Here is a 22,638-nt window from a genome sequence, read left to right as displayed (position 1 = left end):
AAAACCATTCTTATTTTGTTCTTTAACCAGTATCTTAGAATACTTATTAGAATTTGTTTACACAAATTATGCTATAATAATTATAAAAATAATAATGTATATATTCCTTTTCGCTGAAAAGAATTATTAGTTGTAAACTTGGAAAGTTTTGTTAATTTATGCCTTTGATTAAAGAATAAAAAATAAAAAATATTTATGTAAAAAATGTTTTAAAAATATGGTGAAATTTTATTAATAAAAGCTTTAAAAATACTAGTTGGCATTTTAAAAAATAAAAAATAAATATAATTTTAATAAAAAATATAATTATTCATGCAATTTTACTATGATTTGTAATAAATTTTCAAAACGATCTTCAATAAAAATAATTTATTACTGATTCTTTAACAAGTATCATCAATACACTAATTAAAAAAAAAAATTTATTAACTTCATTCTTATGTCTATGTTTAAGCATCTACAAATAAAAACTTTTTATAAAAAAATACAAATTATTAACTTTTTATCTTTAGTTCTAAGAACTGATATTAACAAAATCCATTAAAAAGTTTATAAAATATTTATTTAACTAATGTCCTATGGGCATTTGTGAAACTTCAATTTTGTTTTATATTCAACTTAGTGTTTCACTCATTCTTTTTTATCTCTTTGAAAAAAGAAGTCAAATTATACATAATTTTAGAAAAAAGCTTTTAAGAATAAAATAAAATTTGTTTAAGAATTTTGCTATATACTATACATAGAATGATAGCACAATTTTTAAATGAATTAACGTGTTTGTATTTGATTGGTCAAATAGTCAATTAAAGTCGAGGAGAAAGTTATGATTTGGCAGAATTTATGATGGGTAAGAATTCGTATCATTTAGTATCCATGTTTTTTAAAATGAAGAAAATGGAAATTTTTTTTACATAAATTATTTTTTATTTTAAATCTCAAATTTTAATTACGTATTGACTAAATTTTTAAATTAAAATAACTTTTAAGTTAGTAAATTATAGAAAAATAATAAATCATTTTAACTTTGCTTTTAAATTTATATTTTAAATTTTAAATACATTTTTTAGACCCAAATAGGACAGGACTAGCTTTTAACTTATTGATTAATAAAATATATTACTATCATTTATAATGCACAAATCGAATAATATGAAAAATAATTAATTTAAATATTTTTTGTATCTTCACTTGTAATTTACGTTAAAAAAATATTTTGATCTTTACTTTGAATAAGTTATGTTTGAAAAATATATTATTGAATAAATTTATAACTTCTAAGTAATAGAATGCTAAAACGAATATTTAATTTTGTTATTTTATTTATTTATCAAAGGGTGAATTCAAAATTCGTTCGTCTCTGATTTTGATTTAGATAAATAATTTAGTATTTAAAAAAAGTTATATTTTATATTTAAAATTTTATTTATAAAAATATTAATTTTCCCCGCCGCCTTTAACCCGCGGATTGCAACTATATATAAGGGCAAAACCAAAAACTAACGCACATAATAAAACTTGTGTATTGACAATATTATAATCAATGCACGTTCAGCGCTCCGGGTTGTGACTACTAACTAGCGTGGAATTGTCAATGTGAAGTGGCAATTTCCTTTTATAAGCACGCAGTTGCATGTGACCAAGATCTTCTCGCCTCTCGTATCAGAGGGAACCTCAAGAAACATGCGAAGAGATGTCCACGGAATCATAGGAAGGAACTGGCCAATTTTTTCATTAACACATACACTCAGTGACAAACATTGACTTGAATGGGCTTGAAGGTATCTTTAGCCCAAGGCAAATGTTGCTATTCAAGAAAAGATTCATTCTTGATTCAATTTGGTAGCAATTGAATGTTCAAAGATAGACTGAAAAGATAAGTAAATCAAACTTTTTGGTCTCATAATTCTTTTTTCTTTGGATGAAATATTGGCAAATTCATCTTCAAATACCGTCAATCTCTAGCTACTAATTTTATCAATACCATAACTCAATGACAAAAGACTTGTATGCAGTTCAAGAGACCTTTAGCCCAAGGGACAATGTTTTCACTGAAGAAAAGATTGATTCTTGATAGAAATTGGCAGCAAGTGAACTATTCCCATGATTCTTTCCTTTTTCTTTGGATGAAATTATCTTTTTCATGTTATGGCCAAGTGTTCTCACGAACTCGATCGATTAAACTAGGTGATTATTCTTTCTTTCTTTTTTTATGATCTTCATTAGTCGGACAGAAGTTACGTGATCGAATTTTTTTACCGGAAATCAATCTGGGTTGATTATCTTTGGTTATAATAGCACGGGAATTCGTGGAGTGCCGAATTGAAGAAAAAGGATTTATTGGGAATTGTGGTTATGAGGGATCATCCTTTGGTCGACCAAAGATTGAACGGCAAAAAATTCCTAAGGCCGTGGGGAAGAAAAATAAAGCCAAACAGTGGAAGTCGAGTGCAATTGAACCAATATGAAAAGGATGGCTTGCGTGAAAGTGAAAACAAAATATTTAGAAACATGAATGAGGTGGTTCGCTTCACTTCTAGGGATCAGCTCAGCTTCGCACATGTTTTACGACGATCGAAAGCATTCCAAAACATCAAAACACAAAGAAAGCAACTAGCAAAACATACGCAGAACATCGTCCCCATTAGCAAAAGTGACCACAACCCATCAGGAAGAGAACTCCACACCAATTTTGCCATGGAGTCGGCATAGAAAGGTTCATAAAAAAATTATATCTAAGTTAGCAGTTATAATAATGATACAAAAATTGGACATTAAAGTAAAAATATCTTACACTGACATAGATTAAAATTAAATATACTTTATTTTATTGCTTCTACAATTCTACTTTATGTTTTGTTTTGCCTTTGCATAGATAACGACATACATTAACTCTTTTGTTGCTAAAGCTGTTAAAATTGTTTAATTTTGAAAATTTTTTAAGTTAATTTTTTAGTGAGATTTGCAGATTATTTTTTTAAATATAGTATTTAGAAATTATATATACAAAAATATAGTATTTTTAAAAAAATTAAAAAATATGATGTTTAAAAATTGCCATTTTTTATATAAATATAAAAGTTTAGAAATAAAAAATAAAAAAAAGCAATGGAGGTTAAAAAATCGTTAATGACAAATTATAAAAAAATTAATAAAATAATAAAATAATAAAATTTTAAAAAAGTAAAAAAGTAATTAAAAATTGCCATTACACTATTTTTGAAAAAGAATAATTAAAAGTGGTAAAAAATTGGCAATGACGATTTTTGAAAAAAAAATTATATTTCTATAATTTTATCAAAATTCTTATATTTTGATGATTTAAAAAATCATAATAAAAAAAAAGAGCCGAAATTTGTTTTTATAACTGTTTTATCGTGGAATATCGTTGACAGGCGTAAAAATAATATAAAAATTGGAAACCAATCTGAAAAGACGTGGCTATGCAATGCATGGAAATTTGGAACGTGCAAATTAAATTAGCTTTCAGGCATTGGACCGCCAATGCTTATGACGAACCGTTCGTGGTGTTAAAAAGAAGCGACACGAGTCACGACGGACGCAAAGAGAAAGGTCCAACAGAAAACCGTTATTGACACTTTATTATTATAGTGCTAAAAATAATAGACACACACTCTCTCGTCACAAAGTTTTGATCGGCTCTTGCTTGGAGATCAGAGAGAAGATCGAAAATGGCTAAATCAAGCGCTGATGACGCTGAGCTCCGCCGAGCTTGCCAGGCTGCAATTGAGGGCACTAAGCATAAGGTCGTTCTCTCCATCCGAACTGTGAAGACTCACGGCACCTGGGGAAAATCTGCCAAGCTTGGACGTCAAATGGCTAAGCCTAGGGTTCTCGCTCTCTGCAGTACGGGCCATTTTTCTCTCTATCTTAACATTTAGTATGATGACACATTAACAAGATGCTTTGTGAGAAACGTATAATATTCATTTCGTTCTCTGAGGGAATCTTGTTGACTGTCGCATTGTTTTGTGGGCTACACGGGTTTACTTTGTAGGATGTCGCATTTATACATTCTATTTCGATGGGTTCTGAAACCTGTCAGTTAGGCGGTTTCGGTTTCATGTTAACAGTGGTGGTGCAATTAGAAACTAACTATGCGTCCCTTATTTTAACAAGTAGTTGCACGATTTCCCCTTTTATAGTGGTATGAATGGGGTTATGGGAGGATTTAGCATTTTTTGAGACATAAGTTGACCCTCACAATGTATCCATGACTGGTTTCTTTAATGGTAGGATTCTGTGGGCTAAACGAAAAAGGAATAGAAAGGGATTTGAGACATGAGCTCACCCTCAGTGTGTATCCAGTCCATTAATGGTTGTTATAATGGTAGCATTCTGTGGGCTGAACAAAAAAGGAATAGAAAGGGAGGAGAAAGGAGAATCCTTCCCCCCCACCCCTGTTCTGGGTAGGTGATTGTGTTTGTGGTCACCTCATTGTGTGTTAGATAGTTTGTCAAATTCTTTATTTGTGGCACTGTTGCTGACAACATGCTATTTTGTGTAGCAAAAGCAAAAGTTCAGCGGACAAAAGCTTTTCTTCGAGTTTTAAAGTATTCATCGGGAGGAGTTCTTGAGGTAATTTCCTTCTCCTCTCCCGTATTCTCTCCTCCGCTGGTTGCCCTGTAAATGAAAGGTCCTGCATTTAACTGATATATTTTGTTTTGGTAAAATTATAATCATTATTATTAAAGGGAAGAAATTATCCACTTTTCCTTTGTTAGTTGAAAAAACAGATAAATTAAAACTGACTTAATCGATACTTCAGAGTACGTGTTAGCATAGTCCCTTTCTTGACCCCCTTTAATTTGTCACGTTTGGAGGTTTTAGCATATTTCTTTTGTTTGTAAAAAAATTTCTGCTGCAGCCTGCTAAGATATACAAGCTGAAGCACATCTCGAAAGTGGAAGTTGTTTCAAATGATCCCAGTGGATGTACATTTACGCTGGTAATGTCCCATTCTTTCCTGCTCTCATTGAGAGATCTTCATGTTCTGAAAATAATGTTCCCAGTTTCTGGAACAAAAGTAAATCAAGAAGCAACCATTTCCTGTAATGAAGTTTATTTCTAAATGTCTCTATTTATTTATTATTTGCTTATGAATATATATCTTATTAGGGATTTGATAACCTTAGAAGCCAGAGTGTGGCTCCTCCACAGTGGACTATGCGCAATACTGACGACAGGTTATACCCATTTAATAGCTAATGGTTGTATGTCAGGGGAGTGGAATTTGGCTCATTGTGTCTATTACTTCTCTTGTAGGAATCGCCTCCTGCTTACTATCTTAAATATCTGCAAAGATGTCCTGGGTCGCCTTCCTAAGATTGTTGGTATTGATGTTGTGGAGATGGCACTTTGGGCTAAGGTGCATAATGGTCTTCTAATCACATAAATATGAGCTTGCTTTTCAATCAAGCTGCACTCATCATTTTGTAATAGATAATTTTATTGTTGACATGTTTAATTAATAGTTACTCTGTATTTATTGAGCAATCTCTTTAGTCATTAGTTATCTTGAATTCCTTGATTTCAAGTTAAGGATGTTAAACTTCAATGAATAAACACGGTGACTGGTTGCTGTTAGTTATTATAGACTGTTGGTTCTCTCTGTTTATTTATTTTCACCAATGTGAAATAGGAAAATAAACCTGCAGTTTCCACTCAAAGTAACCAACAAGATGGTGCTTCTGTTGAATCTGCCGTGACTGATGCAGAATTGAAAGTCAATGTTGAGAAGGAACTTGTCAGCCAGGAAGAGGAAGAGGACATGAAGGCTCTTTTGGGAAAGTAGGTGCTATCATTCGCTATCTTAAATTGTATTCTGAGGTTAAATATTTTTTATGAGTGAAAATATGATTAAACAAATGCCTTCTGTTTGCAATAGGTTTAGTGCATCGTCGCAGAAAGTGTGTCTCTATCTTCCCTTATAAAACTTTCGGCTATATTTTGTGATTAATATTAATACAGGGAATTAATAAATTAGTAGCTGAAGTCAAGGTGTAGCATAGGTCGTAAACTGAGTTTCATGTGGGTGGACTTATCTGCAGTGTGACGATACTCATGATGTTCCAACAAAAAGTACCAGGCACTGAACATGATCATTCATTACATGTTTATTAAAAAAAAAGGTCAAATGAAAATATTTATTTACTTGTGTTGGTTGGATACATAGGTAACTCAGTTATTCTTTTATAAAAATGTTCTTCTTAAATGATATCTTCTTTTACAATGCCAATGTGCATAATTAAATTGCTGTAGTTTATGAATGTGCAGTTATATCATGGGTATTGGAGAAGCAGAGGCATTTTCTGAAAGGTTAAAAAGAGAGCTCCAGGCTCTAGAAGCAGCAAATGTGCACGCCATTTTAGAAAGTGAACCTTTGATAGATGAGGTATAACGGTTCTTTATTTCCTTTCTTTTTCTGGTATTACCTTATTGCTTATTTATGTTATTGTAATCAGGCCCCTTGATTCATATATTTAATCGTGGCTTAATTTTCTTCCCTTGTGAATTTAAAATGACGGACTAATTCTATCCCCCCTCCCCCCGAAACTTCAACCTTATGCTCATTTTTTAAGCTGTAGTTTTATCTCATTATTGTCCCTTCAACCATTAGAGCTGTTGTGATATAAGGAAATACCCCTATATTTTTCAAATCTTCATGTTTCTCATCACTAACTGTTTAAGTTTATTTTAATGTGTTTGTTTGAAGTGATTCATTTTAATCATTTGTCCTTGCAGGTGTTGCAAGGGCTTGAAGCAGCAACTATTTGTGTCGAAGACATGGATGAGTGGTTAGGCATGTTCAATGTAAAACTCCGACACATGAGGGAAGATATTGAATCAGTAAGGGATTGTACAATTCAAGTTGGGAGTATAATTTGCCTATTTACAATTTACTTTGTTGTTGTTATAGCACTGTTTACTGGAACCTTAATTCATTAATTTAATTTCTTAGTTCCTTGGCTAAAGCACTACTGCACATGCGTTGTTCTAGTATTGTTTAAATAATCCCACTACATCTCTTTTTTACATCCTCCCTGTTATGGCATTGTAAATAAAACAGTTTTTTATTTACCATGTTATATTGATTGCGCATATCTATTTTATTTTAAAATTATTTTTCTAAAATGTAAAAGGTAAATAGAAGGGGAAGCAAACCATGAAAATAGAACTCCTTATCTTCTTATATTTGTGTTACGTACACCTTTAGCATCAAGTTTCACTTTCTTCCGAAATAATAGGGTCTATCCTTTTATTTGGAGCAATTTATGCTGGTTAGCTTTAAAGGATTGGCAGGATTAAAGAGAGAAAAACTTTATGAAGGAAAGCTCTTTATGCTGGTTTTTAGTGTGCAGAGTTAGAGTGAAATGTTTGCAATTTTAAAAATATTATCTGCCTTTGAATCTGTACAGAGGACACAATTGTACATTTGGTTTCTCTTTGATATTTAGCCGTCGCTTCATTAAGTGGTAGATATGGGGAGCGATTGGAGAACCTTATTGTACTCTTTTTTGTGTCTTTGTCAAGTAGCATATCTTCTCCACCTCTCTTACTGTTTTACACGCTCTTTACTGAAAATCATAAGAAAGTAAATCAGGTTTCATTTTTTTTTCTTTTTAATCTCACTTCTGCGTTCTCTAAAACTTGAAAATGTTATAAATTTAGACATGGTATTGCCTTGTTCATGATCTCAATTTCTCTAAGAAGCCAGCATTTTGTGATGCTATTAAAGTTGATTTCAGCTTTAAACGATATTTTTAGTTTTGCATTTATAGATTAAGTACTTGATGTAATTTTGGACACTAAGTATTAAAAATTAATGATCTCTTCCGAAGGAAAGAAGCAAATTTTTGTGGCAATATGCAATCATTGCCAATCTTTGTTGATATGGTTGGAGCATAATTCTTGCAATCTTTATCAAGATTCCTTTGAAAGAGCAGTTCTTTTGGTATAAGATTTGGCATTTGACATCTATTTGGTGTAAAATTTGTGGTCTTTTATGGGGTTTTCTCTCATAAATATGCTGAGACTCGATAGCTTTGCTTCATTGATGTTTTCTTTGTTTGAAAGGAGGATCTCTCATCCTGCTGACCATTTATTATTGCCCCCACTTTGTCTTAATGAATTTCTTCTTTTACTATTGTGTCTCAACCCTTTTGTGATTATCCAGATTGAAACCCGCAACAACAAGTTGGAAATGCAATCAGTAAATAACAAATCTCTCATTGAAGAGCTTGATAAGCTTCTTAAGCAATTGAGTATCCCGGATGAGGTATTCCTTTGTGTGGTGAATTCGTGTAGTTTGAGTTTCATGAACTTGTTAAGCCTGGTATTTACTTTAATGATGTTTCATTGGGTGTAGTACTCCGCGTGCTTGACAGGAGATTCATTTGAGGATGCGCCGGTGCTTCAAAATATAGAAGCGTGTGAGTGGTTGACAACTGCAATGCGTGGTCTAGAAGTGCCTCACATAGATCCTACTTATGCAAAGATGAGAGCAGTATGTTCTTTGCCGTACTTTTCAAGCTGATAAAGCATGCTGTTGATAATTTAGGAAATAACTGTTCGTGGTACATGCCTGCTTGTTTTCGTTTGTGAGAAAGTTAAATAAAGAAAATAGATTTAAGATGACAATAAACGATTTATATTCCTTAGTTACTACCATTTTGATTGGTCTGAAAAGCCGTTTATATTCAGTACTACGATTTTAGGGCTAAGCAAATAGAATATTCTTGGCTGCAGCCAGTATGGCAAACATATATAGGACTTAAAAGTCATCAGTTTTAACGGTGGTTTCTGCTACTCCTTTAGGTTAAAGAGAAGCGAGGAGAACTTCAAATAATAAAGTCTACTTTTGTTGGGAGAGCTTCTGAATACGTGAGAAGTTACTTTGCTACTTTTGTGGACTTCATGTTAAATGACAAAAATTACTTTTCTCAGGTATTTTTTGCATCAATTCTGTATGGAATTATAAACTTTTGAAGTCTTAGAATCTTCATTTTTCACTTAGTCTGCTTACTCTAAACAGCGTGGACAGTTGAAAAGGCCAGATCATGCTGACTTACGGTACAAGTGCAGGACATATGCCCGCCTTCTGCAGCATTTAAAGGTTTAATTATGGATGTTATAATTTCTGCTCAAAGTTTTGTTTTGCATACATATATTTATTGTGTTAATTTCTTTCTATTCTCCTTAACTATCGTCCTGTAAACTTTTGCAGATTCTTGATAAGAATTGCTTGGGCCCACTGAGAAAATCTTATTGCAGTTCTCTAAATCTGCTTCTTCGCAGGGAGGTCTGAGATTACTACCTATTCACGCACTGTATTGATGCTATGTTTTTATTTCTTGGTCATTTGGCCGTAGAATTCTTATAATGACTTTTGCTTTTTTATGAACTGAGGGCTGTCATTATGCATGTGGAAATGTAGTCTTTGATGTTATTACTCGTATAGAATCAAGATTTTTTTAAAAAAAGCTGCAAAATAAAATCATTTAGGTAGTAATGAATTGTCCTAGACTGGTAGGAGTTGGGATAATTAGTTAGGAGAGTTATAATAATTTGTTAGTTCGTTAAGGAGTTAAATATATAGGAGAATGTAGGGGAAGATAGCTATCTTATATCATTTGGAGATTGAATTTTGCTCTTTGTGAAAAAGGAGAAATCTTTTGTGAATGGGAAAGTGAAGCTGATTGCATATATATATATATATATATATATATATATATATATATTACTTCCTGTTGGAAAGAGATGTCATTTTTCTTCTGATGTTTCAACCGGTTCAAACTATCTATTATATTCTTAACAGCTATCATCTTTTAGTACATCTCAAAGACTATCTTTTAGAAAAGGAATCAGCAAAGAACAAGTTGCTTTTTTCACCTTCTCATTGCTTAACTAATTAGAGATTACCTTATCATACTTAACAAGATGGAGAGACAAGAGGTCTCGAATTTTTAAATATCTTGAGTAATTTTGCAAATAATTGAATAGCGTGTCCTCGAACTATGATGCTGCTTACTCTTTTGGCCTTTACTTGAATGGATATATATAACCTTCTAGTACAATTTTGTATTTGGCAAATGAAATTATGTTATAGTTGTTGTTTGAGCTCCAGTTCACATATTCTAGTTTGTTATGCTTTGGTAGAATAGTGTGCATACGGAGTCTAAAGTTTTACTAATCCCTTTACAGGCCCGCGAGTTTGCCAATGAACTTCGTGCTAGTACTAAAACTTCTAAATCTACAACTGTTTGGCTTGAAAGTTTCACAGGTTCTGGTCAAAATGTAAATTCTACGGACACTTCTACAGTTACTGATGCATATGCCAAAATGCTCACAATTTTTATTCCACTTCTGGTGGATGAGGTGAGTTCTTGATATTCTCTCGGCCTCAAAACTCGTTTACTTTTTTAAATGTATAACTATTCATGGCTTATGTTTCAGAGCACTTTTCTTGCACACTTCTTGTGCTTCGAAGTACCTACACTTGTTGATGGTAATAAAAATGGACACAATGACGATGCTAATGATGATTTGGGAATTATGGACATTGATGAGAATGACAGTAAATCCAGTACATGTATCCCTTTCAATAAATATCCTTTCTGTTCTTTTAATTTATATTTAAAAGTTTAATTATGGAACTACTACGGTTTAATTTTTCTGTGTTGTGATCAGTTTTCCATAATTTGACCATTTCTTCATCTTTGCAGGTAAAAATCCTGCGGATGTTGCAGCTTTAAATGAATCACTTCAGGATTTGCTTGATGGGATTCAAGTATGCATTGAATAAAACTCTATATCTCTCTTTTCATGTAATTTTGAGCTTACGATATTTGGGAGATGAAATTATCCAGATCCTCTCATGTTACATGATAGCCATGTTGGAAAGATAGATTGTTCTGTCTTTTCGTAATGAAAATTCAATTATGTTGTTCTTTATCTTGTTTATCTCTTATGAATACTCCATAGCAACATAGTACATTTTATCTGACCCAAGTTTCATGTTATATGTCTGTAAATGATAAACATTTTGTTCTTTATAATTGGACAATTTGTATCGAGTTTCTAGACGTTATTTACTTAAAGATTTTTCTGCTAAAGTGCAGCTTTACAATTTATATGATTTCAGGAAGACTTCTATGCTGTTGTGGATTGGGCATATAAGATTGATCCCTTATGCTGCATATCAATGCATGGAACTACAGAACGCTATCTCTCTGGTCAGAAAGCTGATGCAGCAGGATTTGTACACCTTTTGCTCGATGACCTGGAGTCTCGAATATCTATACAGTTCAGCCGTGTATGCGACTAATTTCAATCAGAATTGCCCCATGCATTTAGAAGATTGACATGCTAACCCAATTCATCTAATTGGAAATCTTTCAGTTTGTTGATGAAGCTTGCCATCAGATTGAAAGAAATGAGCGCAATGTTCGCCAAACGGGTGTCCTACCGTACATTCCCAGGTGAAATGATCTCGGAATTTACTTTTTTCCAAAGAAAATCGGGATTTTTTTTTTTCTTTTCAGAATGAAAGCAATTTCTTCTGGTCCTATATCATTTTTTTTTTCAGGTTAGGGTTTTTATTTGTTGCAGTTTTCAGTTATCTTGGTGAGGGTTACATATCTTTGTCCAAGGAAATTATTGATTTTCCGTTTATTCCCTTGTCTGAGGAAATTATCTATATTCCATTTATTCCGCAAGGGTCCACGATGGCTTTCATGGAATCGTAGGTCTTTTTATCACATTTTATTTGTGGGGTGAGGGTAGTGGTTATAATATCTACTGTATCTATGTAATGAACAAAAGAGTATAGTAGGTTTTTTTTTCGTCGACCATTTCCAGGAAAAAATCGTATAACTCAAAAGCCAGCAATACAGAGTTCAGATTATAGAAATACCTACTCTACTAGCATCGTGTAACTCTTAACTATGTTACATGATGTTTCATAGGGAAATATTTAAATATCAAAGACAAAAGTTGAAGATGTAAAACTGACTCCTCGTTCTATTTGGTGTGTTTTAGGGAGCAATAAATAAAAAGTTAGAACTGCGATAATATTTACTTTCTTGTCTGTATTTAATATCTCAAGTCTATATACATGTCGGGTGTTCAGTAATGTCTAAATTGTTTTAACATAGATTTGCCTCCCTTGCAACCCGGATGGAGCAGTATGTTGCGGGACAGTCGAGGGATTTGGTTGACCAAGCATACACAAAACTTGTGAGTGACTCCTTTTAAGAACTGTCTTGTTTTGTGATGTCTCACATACAACTTAGCTGAGAAATCTAGTTCATTCCTCTCTGACACTTGCTTTCCAAAGATGATGAGACAAATAAATGGATGAGTTTAGACCTTGTAGTTTTTGAGTGTCAAGTGCATAGATCAAGCATAGGCTTGGCTCCAGATCAAGTGAAGTTTTGTGAGCATTAGGCGGACCTACATACAATTGAAAGTGGGCAAATGCACCCCTCAGTTGGAGAAAATTATAAGTAGGTAATATAAATATTTTTATTTTGCCTCTTTTACCCTCTAGACCCAAAATTATATTTTTAGTCAATAATAAATAGAATTTCATTATAAGAAGGAAAAAAAAAGGCAAATTGCCCTCACTGTCGCAGTTTTCTTTTCGGTTTGTGGGAGAAGAAAGGTAGTTAAGGTATTGCTGAATCATGTTCTATGTTCACACATTGCAGCGCATTTGCTTAGAATGATTTGCAAGAGTTTTCAAGGTCGGATAGTCTCCTTGCATCTAAGTAGGTTTATGCTAATGATTTTTTAGAGGATTCCCTGTTTCTTTTGCTGTTAGGAGGTTTCCTGATTGTCCTGTTCTGTATTATTCTTTCTTCTTGTACTATGTTTGATGCAATTTCATAGAAATCAACCAATTAGAATAGGAATTCTAATTCTATAATTTGGTACGATTAGAAATAAAATGGAATGGAAAGCGACTCCGCTGTTTGATGTATGAGGTACAGTACGTATGGGATCCAATTTATTTGAATGAGATAAAAGAATCTACTGGAAAAAAAAGGAAAAAATTTACTTATTTCTTTCATATATAAATTGCATTCGCACCAAGTATTAGAAAAAGATTAAGCTTTCAATCAAGTTTTGCTAAACTTCCTTATTATTTTTGCCTGCATGTAGATTACCTATTCTCTGGCTTGACCACAAATAATTTTTTTTGTACTCATGATTTTCTATAGACAATGATGCATCCTTAGTGAATGAAGAATTGATAGTCTTAAATCATCTCCACTATGTTGATAGATACTACAGGTGATTTCAATTGTTTACTGCTTAGCCATCTTGCCTGCAGTTAAAGTATTGCATTGTCTTTTAGTTTCATTCTATTTTTTTTTGTTCCTTTGTTATTCTTGGTATATGTTTCAGCAACGTGTATCCAATATGGCACATTGTTTACCAGGGATTGCTGCTTTACAGGTTAGCATAATGTTTGTAACTTTGGAAAAAATTGCACAGATAGATCCAAAGTATGCAGATATTTTTCTTATAGAGAACTATGCTGCTTTTCAGAATAGGTAATGTTTTTGCATGCCCTCCACTCTTCCATGAGGAGGCTCAAGGCTGTTTCAATTTCACTTACTATTTTGTATGTTTGCTCAGTTTGTATGAACTTGCCAATGTTGTGCCCACTTTAGCCAAGTTTTATCATCAGGCTAGTGAAGCCTATGAGCAAGCTTGCACACGCCATATTAGTATGATTATCTACTATGTGAGTATTTTATTCTCTATTTTGTGTCCGCCATACTTGAATTTATAGTTTGTAAGACAACTCATTGTCCTTTTTCTTCCTTGGAAAGCAATTTGAACGCCTTTTTCAGTTTGCTCGAAGGATTGAGGACTTAATACTCAATAATGTTGCCCCTGAAGAGGTTTGTTGCTGCTGATTTTGGTTTGTTAATCTTTCATAGCCTCCTGCTGTGAAACATTTCAATATATCTGAAATTATTTTATTAAACAAATTGATTGCAAAGTTTTTCCTAGATTTATTGAACTATACATCAGATCAAGTCTAAAAATCCTTTCTGGGCATCATGCATAATTCATGGGAAACTACAGATGTATAGGTTGTTATACTAATATTTGGTTAAAATCCATTCATATACTCATCTCCCTCCACAGATTGATTAAAATCCCAGTATATAAACTTTTAACCAAAAAATAATAATCGTACAAAATAGCATTGCTGTTGTTCTTACTACGTTCTTACTACATTTCAGCTTGGCCGTGTTTATGTTTTTTGTTTTTCATACAGGATTCTAAAAGGCCCTACTTTGAGTTATTGTCCTCTCCTTTTTATCCACTAAACTTGTTACTTTTGGGTTTTGCGACGGTGCTGGAGTTCACTTTCCAAGAATCTACGTGTGTTACTCAGTTGCTATGATCTTCAAATTGACATGATATCTATCACATTTTTTATTTATTTATTATTCTTATTAGAAACGAGTTAGGCCCTACTCAACTCAAAAGGTAACTTAATGAAAGAGGAACTATTCTTAGTTGATATAGGACATTTCTTGTTTAGGATTAGATATCTAGTCTTAGAAAATTGCATAGAATGTTGTGTCATGGTAATTTTTACTGTTCTAAAAGAAAATTTTTAGCAATTCTCCGATGCAACCGAATATCCAGCTTAATTTTCAAGGATTACAGAATTTCACAATTGTAGCTGTGCACTTGAAGTCGGAAGCGTTGGAGTTTTACAAATAAATGCCCAAGAAATGAAGTGAAAGCAAGGAGTGGAAAAAGAATAATGTAAAAGAGAAATTTGTTCATTTGAAAAATTGAAAGGAATATTTTAAGTGATTAAGAGAGTTATGAAGATGTTGAAGTTGTTAAATATCAATCTGAGACAAACTAAAATTTAAATCTTATATAATTTATGTTACAAAATAGATTAAATATGTTATCTATTATAAAAATGTCCTGTTAGCATTAATTTATTATTGTAGGACAAAGGGATACAAAAAGAAAATTAATGAACTATATTTGATTATGAACATAAATTTTACCTAAGGTTCTAAATTTCTAAACACAATCCAAGTTTTATTATGATTATTTTGTATATATTTCTAATCAATATAAGATATTTTAAATTTATTTTCAAAGAGTACTGAATCGGTATCATATTTTTTTTGTGTTTGTTAACTAATTAAATAGCTAAACTTATTTGTAACCGGACATATCACTTTGTACATTCACAGTTGTCTAATGTTCTACATCAATTTCAGATACCTTTCCAGCTTGGGCTGTCCAAAGTGGATCTTCGGAAGACCCTAAAATCCAGCTTATCCGGGGTAAGGTGGTGCCTATTTTTTCAGAACCCTTTCGCCAGTGGCATATTTACATTGTTATATATGTCTTTGCTTCCGGGTATAGGTGGACAAGTCCATTGCAGCAATGTATAAGAAATTGCAGAAGAACTTGACTTCGGAGGAACTGCTACCCTCCTTGTGGGATAAATGCAAGGTACGCTCTACTCTATTCCAATTGGCATAAAACGAACTCCTATTTACAGTAAATATTTCTAAGCTTGATTGCATTTTTTTTTACAGTATATTTTAATAACCGTGTCCCCTAATTTAATTGTTTTAGTTTCTCAAATATTTAAAATGAATTTTTCTAAAATTTTGTCTAACAATTAACAAAAATGTAATATATCATTAGTTTATACAGTTTTTTTTAAAAAAATAGTATATAAAATAATTAAATAAAATAAAAACACCTATGATAATTTATACATTTATTTACTATTTTTATTTAATATTCACACATTCTACGTTACTAATTTATTATATGTCATATTTTTATTATATTTTTTAATTATTGGATAAATTTTTAAAAAAATTAATTTAAACAAATAAAAATAAATGACTAAATATGAATAATTAAAAATATAGAGACCAAAATTACAAAATTCATAAAATATAAAAACTAAATATAATTAAGTGATAGTTCTTACGTCAAATTTTGAAGCTCGTATTAGGAGTGAGCAACTAACATAACCCAGTTGGAAGGAGGGGAGAATGTATGTTTTTTTAAGCTTAATTTTTCATTAAATGATTTTGTGTGTAATACAAAATATTAAAACTTCAATTAAGAAATTTATGGTAAAAAAATTAAATTTTAATATTATCATGAGAATTAATTTATATAATTTATTTAAGCTTTTATTTTTTTATCCATATAAATAGTAGAGAATATTTTTTCTTTTATCTATTTAAATAACGTATTTAGTCTACCTTATGAGTTATCTTTACTTAATTTATACTCTTATTTCTTTTATATCTAATATCTAATTTGTTCTTCACCGGAATCCAAAGAGAGTGAAAGTATACTATTCTTCAATTATTTGTTGGTATTGCTTTAATTCATAAATAAAAAAATATTTATTATATTAAAAACATAACAATAAATATTTTTGAATAAATTTTGTATTTATTTAAAATTAATTTTAAGAATTCATGTAAATAAAATTATTAAAAATAGTAAAATAAGAATAACATAAATCTAGATCCTTTCCTGTTATAACAAAAATTAACGTCTTGTTTTATTTGTATTTAAAAAATAAATTTGTTTAAATAAAAAATACACCAAAAAAAATTACACAAATTTCGCTTAACCAATCCTTCCCTCTCCCACCTTCTCCAACTCTCCGACCTCCCTCTACCCGCTTCTCTTCTACCCAATTCTCCCTCTCTTACTATTCAATTGTATTCTTCCCTCCATACTCAACTTTCTTATCCCTTTCCTCCATCCAATTCTCCTTTTAAACGAATTTTATGTAATTCTTTTTATTGTTTTTATATTTTTATTTAAGCAAATTTATTTTTGTTTGAATGAAAAAAAATTAAACGTTCAGTTATTATTACCTGCCTAATACTAAGAACACCAGCGAAATTCTCACTGCTTGCAACAAATTTGATTGTTTCTTTTCAACAAACTATGGCAGAAGGATTTTCTCGATAAGTACGACAGTTTTGTCCAACTTGTCGCCAAGATTTACCCAGCTGAGTCAGTCCCATCTGTTGCAGAGTTGCGAGACCTTTTAGCTACCATGTAAAGATTTGTGTACCTGGACTTTCTTTCCATTTCTCTTTTTAACTAGATACTTTCTTTCCATCTATTTGTCCTGTCGACTGTCCTCACTACTTTTTACCACGACGTAATTTGACTCACTTAATGAAATGCATTTTTTATTTTTGTGGTTTTGGTTACTTGAAACGACCACCTTAATGCATCATAGAATGAATGTGATGAATATCTGTCGTAGCTCTTGCTTAAGTTTAATATTTTGATGGCTGTTTGATAGTTATTCTTTATGTATTTGATTAAGGTCAAGAGTTGAAAGGGTGATTCCATCAGTATTTTGTACAATTCAGTACCAAATCGAATGCCTGTATTTACCCCTTGTTTACTTGCAAGTTTTAAAAACTAACAATCTAAATCAATTAAACAATTATTGAAAATTGTTATTTATTTGAAGATCGAATGTATTTAAGTCTTTTAGACTTCTCAAACATTAATTTTCTTTTGTTAAAAACTTTTTGCAAACATGTACCTTTATGATAGATTTAAAAATTAAAAAAAATACAACTTGTTAAATAAAATAAGTTTTGAAATTTTAAAAAGTAGAAATATTTTCATTTAAAAAATAAAAAAAAATATCCCACTCATGCTAATACAAATTTATTTAAATATAAATTATGTTAAATCTCTTAATGAATTATGACACGTGTATAAGAAAACTATTTATTATTTTTTATGAAATTAATTACATCTTTAAATTTATTTGTTTTTATATTCATTCTCTATTTATTTTTCTTTTTTATCTCTCCTTTTTCTTTTAAATATTTTATTCTCTTTTTTTTCATCCAAGTCACTCCTCATATAATTACTGGTTATAACAATGTTTTCATTTTAACTTTTATCAAATATGAAAGTTAAATAATTTGTAATGCTTTCATGTCATTAATGAAAAGTCACGCAACTAAAAAAAATTGACAATAACATGTGGTTAGTACTAGAATATTAAAGGAGGTCTTAGCTCTTGGTACTCCGGTAAAAAGGAATTGAGTAGGGTTTCTCATTTTCTGTTGATCTTCAAAAGGTGGTATTTTTACAAGAAATCTTCTAACACTCAAAACAGTAGAAATTTGACTTGAATTGTATAGGGTACTGAAGTAGCATTCTTAGGTCAAATGAGGTAGATTTATCGTCATGTGTACCTTAAATGGTAAGGTATAAAATAGTGAAGTAGTTGTTAATGTAAATATCTAACAATTATTGACAACTCATTGTTATTAATCAAGTTTCATATATTTATATGAATTTATATTTGCATCAAATGCCAAAATATCATTTTAATCAGTAAAAATTGAAAGATGAAGAAAATTTTATCACAAAAAAAGATTAAAATAAAACAGTTAAAAGTGATATTTAAATTAAACTTAGCGAATCGAATTGAATTAAAATAAAGTTATCAAAACTTCACTTAAATTTAAAGACAGAAAATATAGTTTAACCCATATAATTAACTCAACAATTGAATTAAGAAAAATTACATTTCATATAAAACTATTAATGATGTAATTATTAATATAAGACACCAATCAGGTCTCTATCCATAGTGGATATATTTAAACATTTATTAAAATTATTTTTTATATAAACAGTTACACTTTAAGTACTAATTAATTTATTTTTGTTTTTAAAAAAATTAATAAATTTTTGTGTTGGTTTATTTTTCTCTCAATTTTTTTTCATTTTTTATTATTAATCTATCCATCTATATGTATGAAATGTGTGATATGAATTAAATAATTATAAAATTTTATAAATATTTTTTCATTTATATTATGCAAAATTATATTACGGTATATAACACTTAAATTTTTAGAAGTTGGCGTATTTCGTTCCTACATACAACAACCTTATTCATGTATTCAACAACGTAGCTGATAACCATTACCCAAGACCGAAAGTTATAAAACTGAACAGTGGATGAGACGGCGTGGCTTCATGGGTGATGAATCTGTAATTAGAATAGAGGCCGTGACAAATAAAAACACTAATCTCTTCTTGCTATTCTCTATTCTGGTTGGATTTTGTTGAATCCACGTTGTTCGAGTTCGATTTCATCATGTCCTCAACCTCTTCATCCCCACTCCAAGTCATCCTCTATTTCATATGGGAAAAAGGGTGCATTGCATGAAGAGCTAATCCCTTTTGGATAACCTATCATGGCTTACCACTTACTGTCACGACGGTTTTGACTCCCTTTAAATAGATTATCTCATTTAGGGGGTTGCTGAGAGAATTTCAGTCACTTGTTTCTCATGGAACAGCTGGTTTGCATAATTTGGAGTTTTGGACGATGCCAGTCTTAATCATATTACTCACAGATCCTTGATTGAAGCATTCTCACAAGCGTTTCAGCTTGAGTACCATTATAAAACTATTTCTGTACCCTTGCGTGGAAGGAAGGGAAATCTGTCAAACCAAAGAAACACAGCATAATTGAAAATTTTCTGATGCTCGCAGTAGTCCCTTTATCATTCACATTTTTCATATTATACGCTATGGAAAACATAATCTATTTTACAAACACACTCGTTACTCCATCTCATATTTCAGAATACTAATTGCTTGCAATGAATAGCTAGCTGATAACATGGTAAACAACTCTCCAATGTCCTAACCAAAAGGGAAAAATAACAATGCAGTGACATTTTCTGAACATAATAAATGGATGCCCCGTTTACCCACAGCATGAAATCCATTCAAGTTCAGGTCTTGCAAACAAAACTACAAGCTTCGTTTTCTTGACAAACGATGGTGCTACAATCGAGAAATTAAAGAAGCAGGGGGTAGAGCGAACAAATTTTTTTAATGAAAAGCCTGGATTAAGATCAATCAACTAATAGTGCTCATGACTTCCCAGATATTATGCAAATATATACAACACTTCCCCAATCCGTGCCAAACTCAGTAATGATCTGCCACAGGCCTAGAAGGGAATAGCCTCAAAAGAAACGTCATCAATGACCAAAGGCACACAACCCCCAGTACTTGGAAGGTCACTAGCATTGCGAACAAAGCTCCACTTCGATCTATCAATTCGGGGGTTGCAGGCAGGTCCTTAAAAGAGAACATCAACCTCTCAACAAAATGAGCAGCTTTTGTAAGCTGATACAGTCTGTATACCTGGAAAATGAACTTGGAATGTTAAAAAACTAATTACAGGTAGAGAGAGCTACACCTCTCCTATAAGTGAGCTGATAGGACAAGCTGCATTAAAATCTTAAATCGATCCGAAAATAAACAAATAGACAAACCTCAAATATAACCGGGACAAGAGGCCAGCAAGATGACCCACGCTTGTCCAAAGATTTCTCAAATGCAAGTTGAGCAACACAGCCAACCAAAAAAGGAGTTACAGCAACAAATGCCGCCATGTGCATTGTTGACCAGGTCGCATACAAAAGAAAGAGAGGAGCAATAATCTTCAAACCCATGGTGAAGAAGGCAGAGAATAGGTATCCTCTGAGGCCAGTGATAAGACCCCATCTTTTTGAGCTGTACTGCAAATATGGCCTCTGGACACGATCAGTCACATGCAAGAATGTTGCTAGCCCAATGTAGAACAGGGCATCGTGGAAGAATGAACTCACAAGATCTGCATTTTATTGGTAATAGAAATGTGCATAAGAAATACATCTTCCCCACATTTTACAAGGTTCTTACAAACAAAACTGGAAAAATTACAGAATTCCATCCAGACATCTAGACTTTTTTTTTAATGGCAAAAAGTAGTTCACCACACTTCTCCAAAAGAACAGCAAGGAAACACAATTTTGCCAAAATTGCTAAAAGTTATACAAGAAACAAAGGTTAAATCTTCCATATTTGTTAGTGTCAATTCTACCTACTGGTTCTTGAACTAATTAATAATTACTTTACTTCTACAGAAATCTACATACATGACTACATCCACACGACCAACAAGCTCCGGAAAAAAAGCAAAATGCAAGGGGACGGGCAATAGCATGAGTCATTCTTAATTTCACAACATAGTTATTATTCTACACAGATAACAATGTCAAAAATTAAATTTGTTGTGTTTTTTTCCAAAGAATTTCTTCTCACATGAGTGTCAAAGTTCTTTCACCTTGTTCTTCTTCCCCCGTGTTTGGTTTGAGATAGGTAGGATAGTCAGGTTCTCAATTAAATGCCTATACAATTTCATTTTCTCAGTAGATAGATAAATAAATACTAGATGGATAATAGTGATTAGTGTCTGGACAGAATCATAAGATTGTATTAGAACCGAGACTGTTGACCACTTGAAAGATACTATTTTTATTTAATTAATTTCGAATATCACTCTGAGACTAAAATTAAGCTAACAACTAATCTGATATCAACAGCAGCAAGAAACTATAACACAGTCAGAGCATGTACAAAGTTCTCTCGGTAAAATACCTATTGAAATCAAATCATTAAGGAATGCCTCAACTACACTGTCAACGAAGAACTGTGGCAGAATCAAAGATGCTATGAACGCAGCAGGAGCTAAGACCCAGAAGTAAGAGCTCCCCTTTTCTTCAAAGGGAGCAGATTCCAGTTTCCCTTCTTCCACCGACTGGTGTGTCAACCCGTGGAAAGAGACACAACCTGATTTACCATGAAACGGCTCCACCCTATCAAACTCAGCAACAGCCACACTAGAACTTTGGTTTGGATGAACTTCCAAGCCATCATTTACATTGGAATCAAAAGCATGAATAACAACCCTCTGGAATTTGTTCAACCCCAACAGTGAAGGCTCTTTAATCACCCATTTTAAACCTGAAATCAAAATTTCAATTCGTAAAATGGTCATAATGAATACAGAGAAACCCAAAATACTAATACAACAAATTCCTTTTTTTTTTGTTAATTTTACGGTGTTATTCTTAACAAGCGAGCTCAATACACGTTCAATGAGCGGGGACAAAAACGTACATTTTGATGCGTTTCCAAACCGAAATCTTTGCCTTTGATTTCTGAATGGAGCGTGGGTTCCAAACGCTCGTGACTGCAAATAAACGTGAACCAGTGGGTGAAAAGTTTTCCAGAATAGCATAGAAGAGTTACACAGAAATTGATTGGGAGGTGTGGATTAAGTTTTACTCACTGAGATCATACGATGATTGGAGAATTGAAATGGTTGAGAGGGAAGAGCGCAACAAAGGGTTTGAAGTTCCATCCCTTGAATTTAGGGTTTTAGAGCAATGGACTTAGAAGCCTATCCACTGCTCCTAAAACCCTCAATGTCCTGTGTTCATTTTGATTTGTAGCTTAGCTCCTTCAATACAAGTCAGTAACAGCCACACAAGGGTACCCTGGTAATTTACGTATATATGCATGTAATGTGTATATTCGCTTAAAGAGTAGCATGACATAAAAGGGAATTGTGTGATAAAAAATCCAAAATAAATTAATAAAATAAAAAATTATGATTTTAAATACATTTTAATATGATTTTTAATAAAAAATTTATTTGTATTTTTAATTAATACTTTAACGGACTGACTA

At 31.9% G+C, this 22,638-nt stretch overlaps 2 protein-coding genes across 3 annotated transcripts; one reads left to right on the top strand and one right to left on the bottom strand.

The window, feature by feature from the left end:
* The first annotated feature begins 3,689 nt into the window (after positions 1 to 3,689).
* LOC113864864 (exocyst complex component SEC3A-like) lies at positions 3,690 to 17,188 on the top strand. The gene is made up of 25 exons (XM_027499055.1): positions 3,690 to 3,864; positions 4,526 to 4,596; positions 4,886 to 4,966; positions 5,137 to 5,204; positions 5,284 to 5,386; positions 5,660 to 5,808; positions 6,295 to 6,412; positions 6,763 to 6,867; positions 8,195 to 8,296; positions 8,387 to 8,524; positions 8,836 to 8,964; positions 9,053 to 9,133; positions 9,245 to 9,319; positions 10,222 to 10,395; positions 10,474 to 10,603; positions 10,743 to 10,807; positions 11,162 to 11,332; positions 11,419 to 11,498; positions 12,174 to 12,255; positions 13,480 to 13,577; positions 13,663 to 13,771; positions 13,860 to 13,931; positions 15,291 to 15,356; positions 15,439 to 15,528; positions 17,012 to 17,188. Exons 1-25 carry the CDS (start codon positions 3,690 to 3,692, stop codon positions 17,120 to 17,122), a joined length of 2,643 nt encoding a protein of 880 aa, XP_027354856.1. The 3' UTR covers positions 17,123 to 17,188.
* Positions 17,189 to 18,920: 1,732 nt separating this feature from the next.
* On the bottom strand, positions 18,921 to 22,398 carry LOC113864865. 2 transcript variants are annotated; one of them, XM_027499056.1, is made up of 5 exons: positions 22,238 to 22,398; positions 22,066 to 22,138; positions 21,544 to 21,909; positions 20,397 to 20,737; positions 18,921 to 20,265 (listed from the first exon to the last, which is right to left on the bottom strand). In XM_027499056.1, the coding sequence occupies exons 1-5, from the start codon at positions 22,307 to 22,309 to the stop codon at positions 20,047 to 20,049; spliced, it is 1,071 nt and encodes a 356-aa protein (XP_027354857.1). In that variant the 5' UTR covers positions 22,310 to 22,398; the 3' UTR covers positions 18,921 to 20,046. The 2 variants fall into 2 exon arrangements, with proteins under 2 accessions (XP_027354857.1, XP_027354858.1); XM_027499057.1 differs by having other exon boundaries at positions 20,087 to 20,257; positions 22,238 to 22,366.
* Positions 22,399 to 22,638: the final 240 nt, after the last annotated feature.

This window comes from Abrus precatorius, unplaced genomic scaffold (genome assembly GCF_003935025.1).
Source record: "Abrus precatorius isolate BTA unplaced genomic scaffold, Abrus_2018 Scaffold4, whole genome shotgun sequence".
Taxonomy (NCBI): Eukaryota; Viridiplantae; Streptophyta; class Magnoliopsida; order Fabales; family Fabaceae; genus Abrus; species Abrus precatorius.
The sequence above is the reverse complement of the archived record's forward strand: the minus strand, read 5'-3'. Positions and strand labels throughout refer to the sequence as shown.

Bases quoted from the DNA above. Each gene is read 5' to 3' on its own strand.
- LOC113864864 (XM_027499055.1), top strand. From the start codon at position 3,690: ATGGCTAAATCAAGCGCTGATGACGCTGAGCTCCGCCGAGCTTGCCAG. The intron at 4,967-5,136 runs GTAATGTCCCAT...ATATCTTATTAG, and splicing joins GTGGATGTACATTTACGCTG to GGATTTGATAACCTTAGAAG. The intron at 6,413-6,762 runs GTATAACGGTTC...TTGTCCTTGCAG, and splicing joins GTGAACCTTTGATAGATGAG to GTGTTGCAAGGGCTTGAAGC.
- LOC113864865 (XM_027499056.1), bottom strand. From the start codon at position 22,309: ATGGAACTTCAAACCCTTTGTTGCGCTCTTCCCTCTCAACCATTTCAA. The intron at 22,139-22,237 runs GTGAGTAAAACT...GTTTATTTGCAG, and splicing joins CCAATCATCGTATGATCTCA to TCACGAGCGTTTGGAACCCA. The intron at 21,910-22,065 runs GTACGTTTTTGT...TTTTGATTTCAG, and splicing joins GTTTGGAAACGCATCAAAAT to GTTTAAAATGGGTGATTAAA.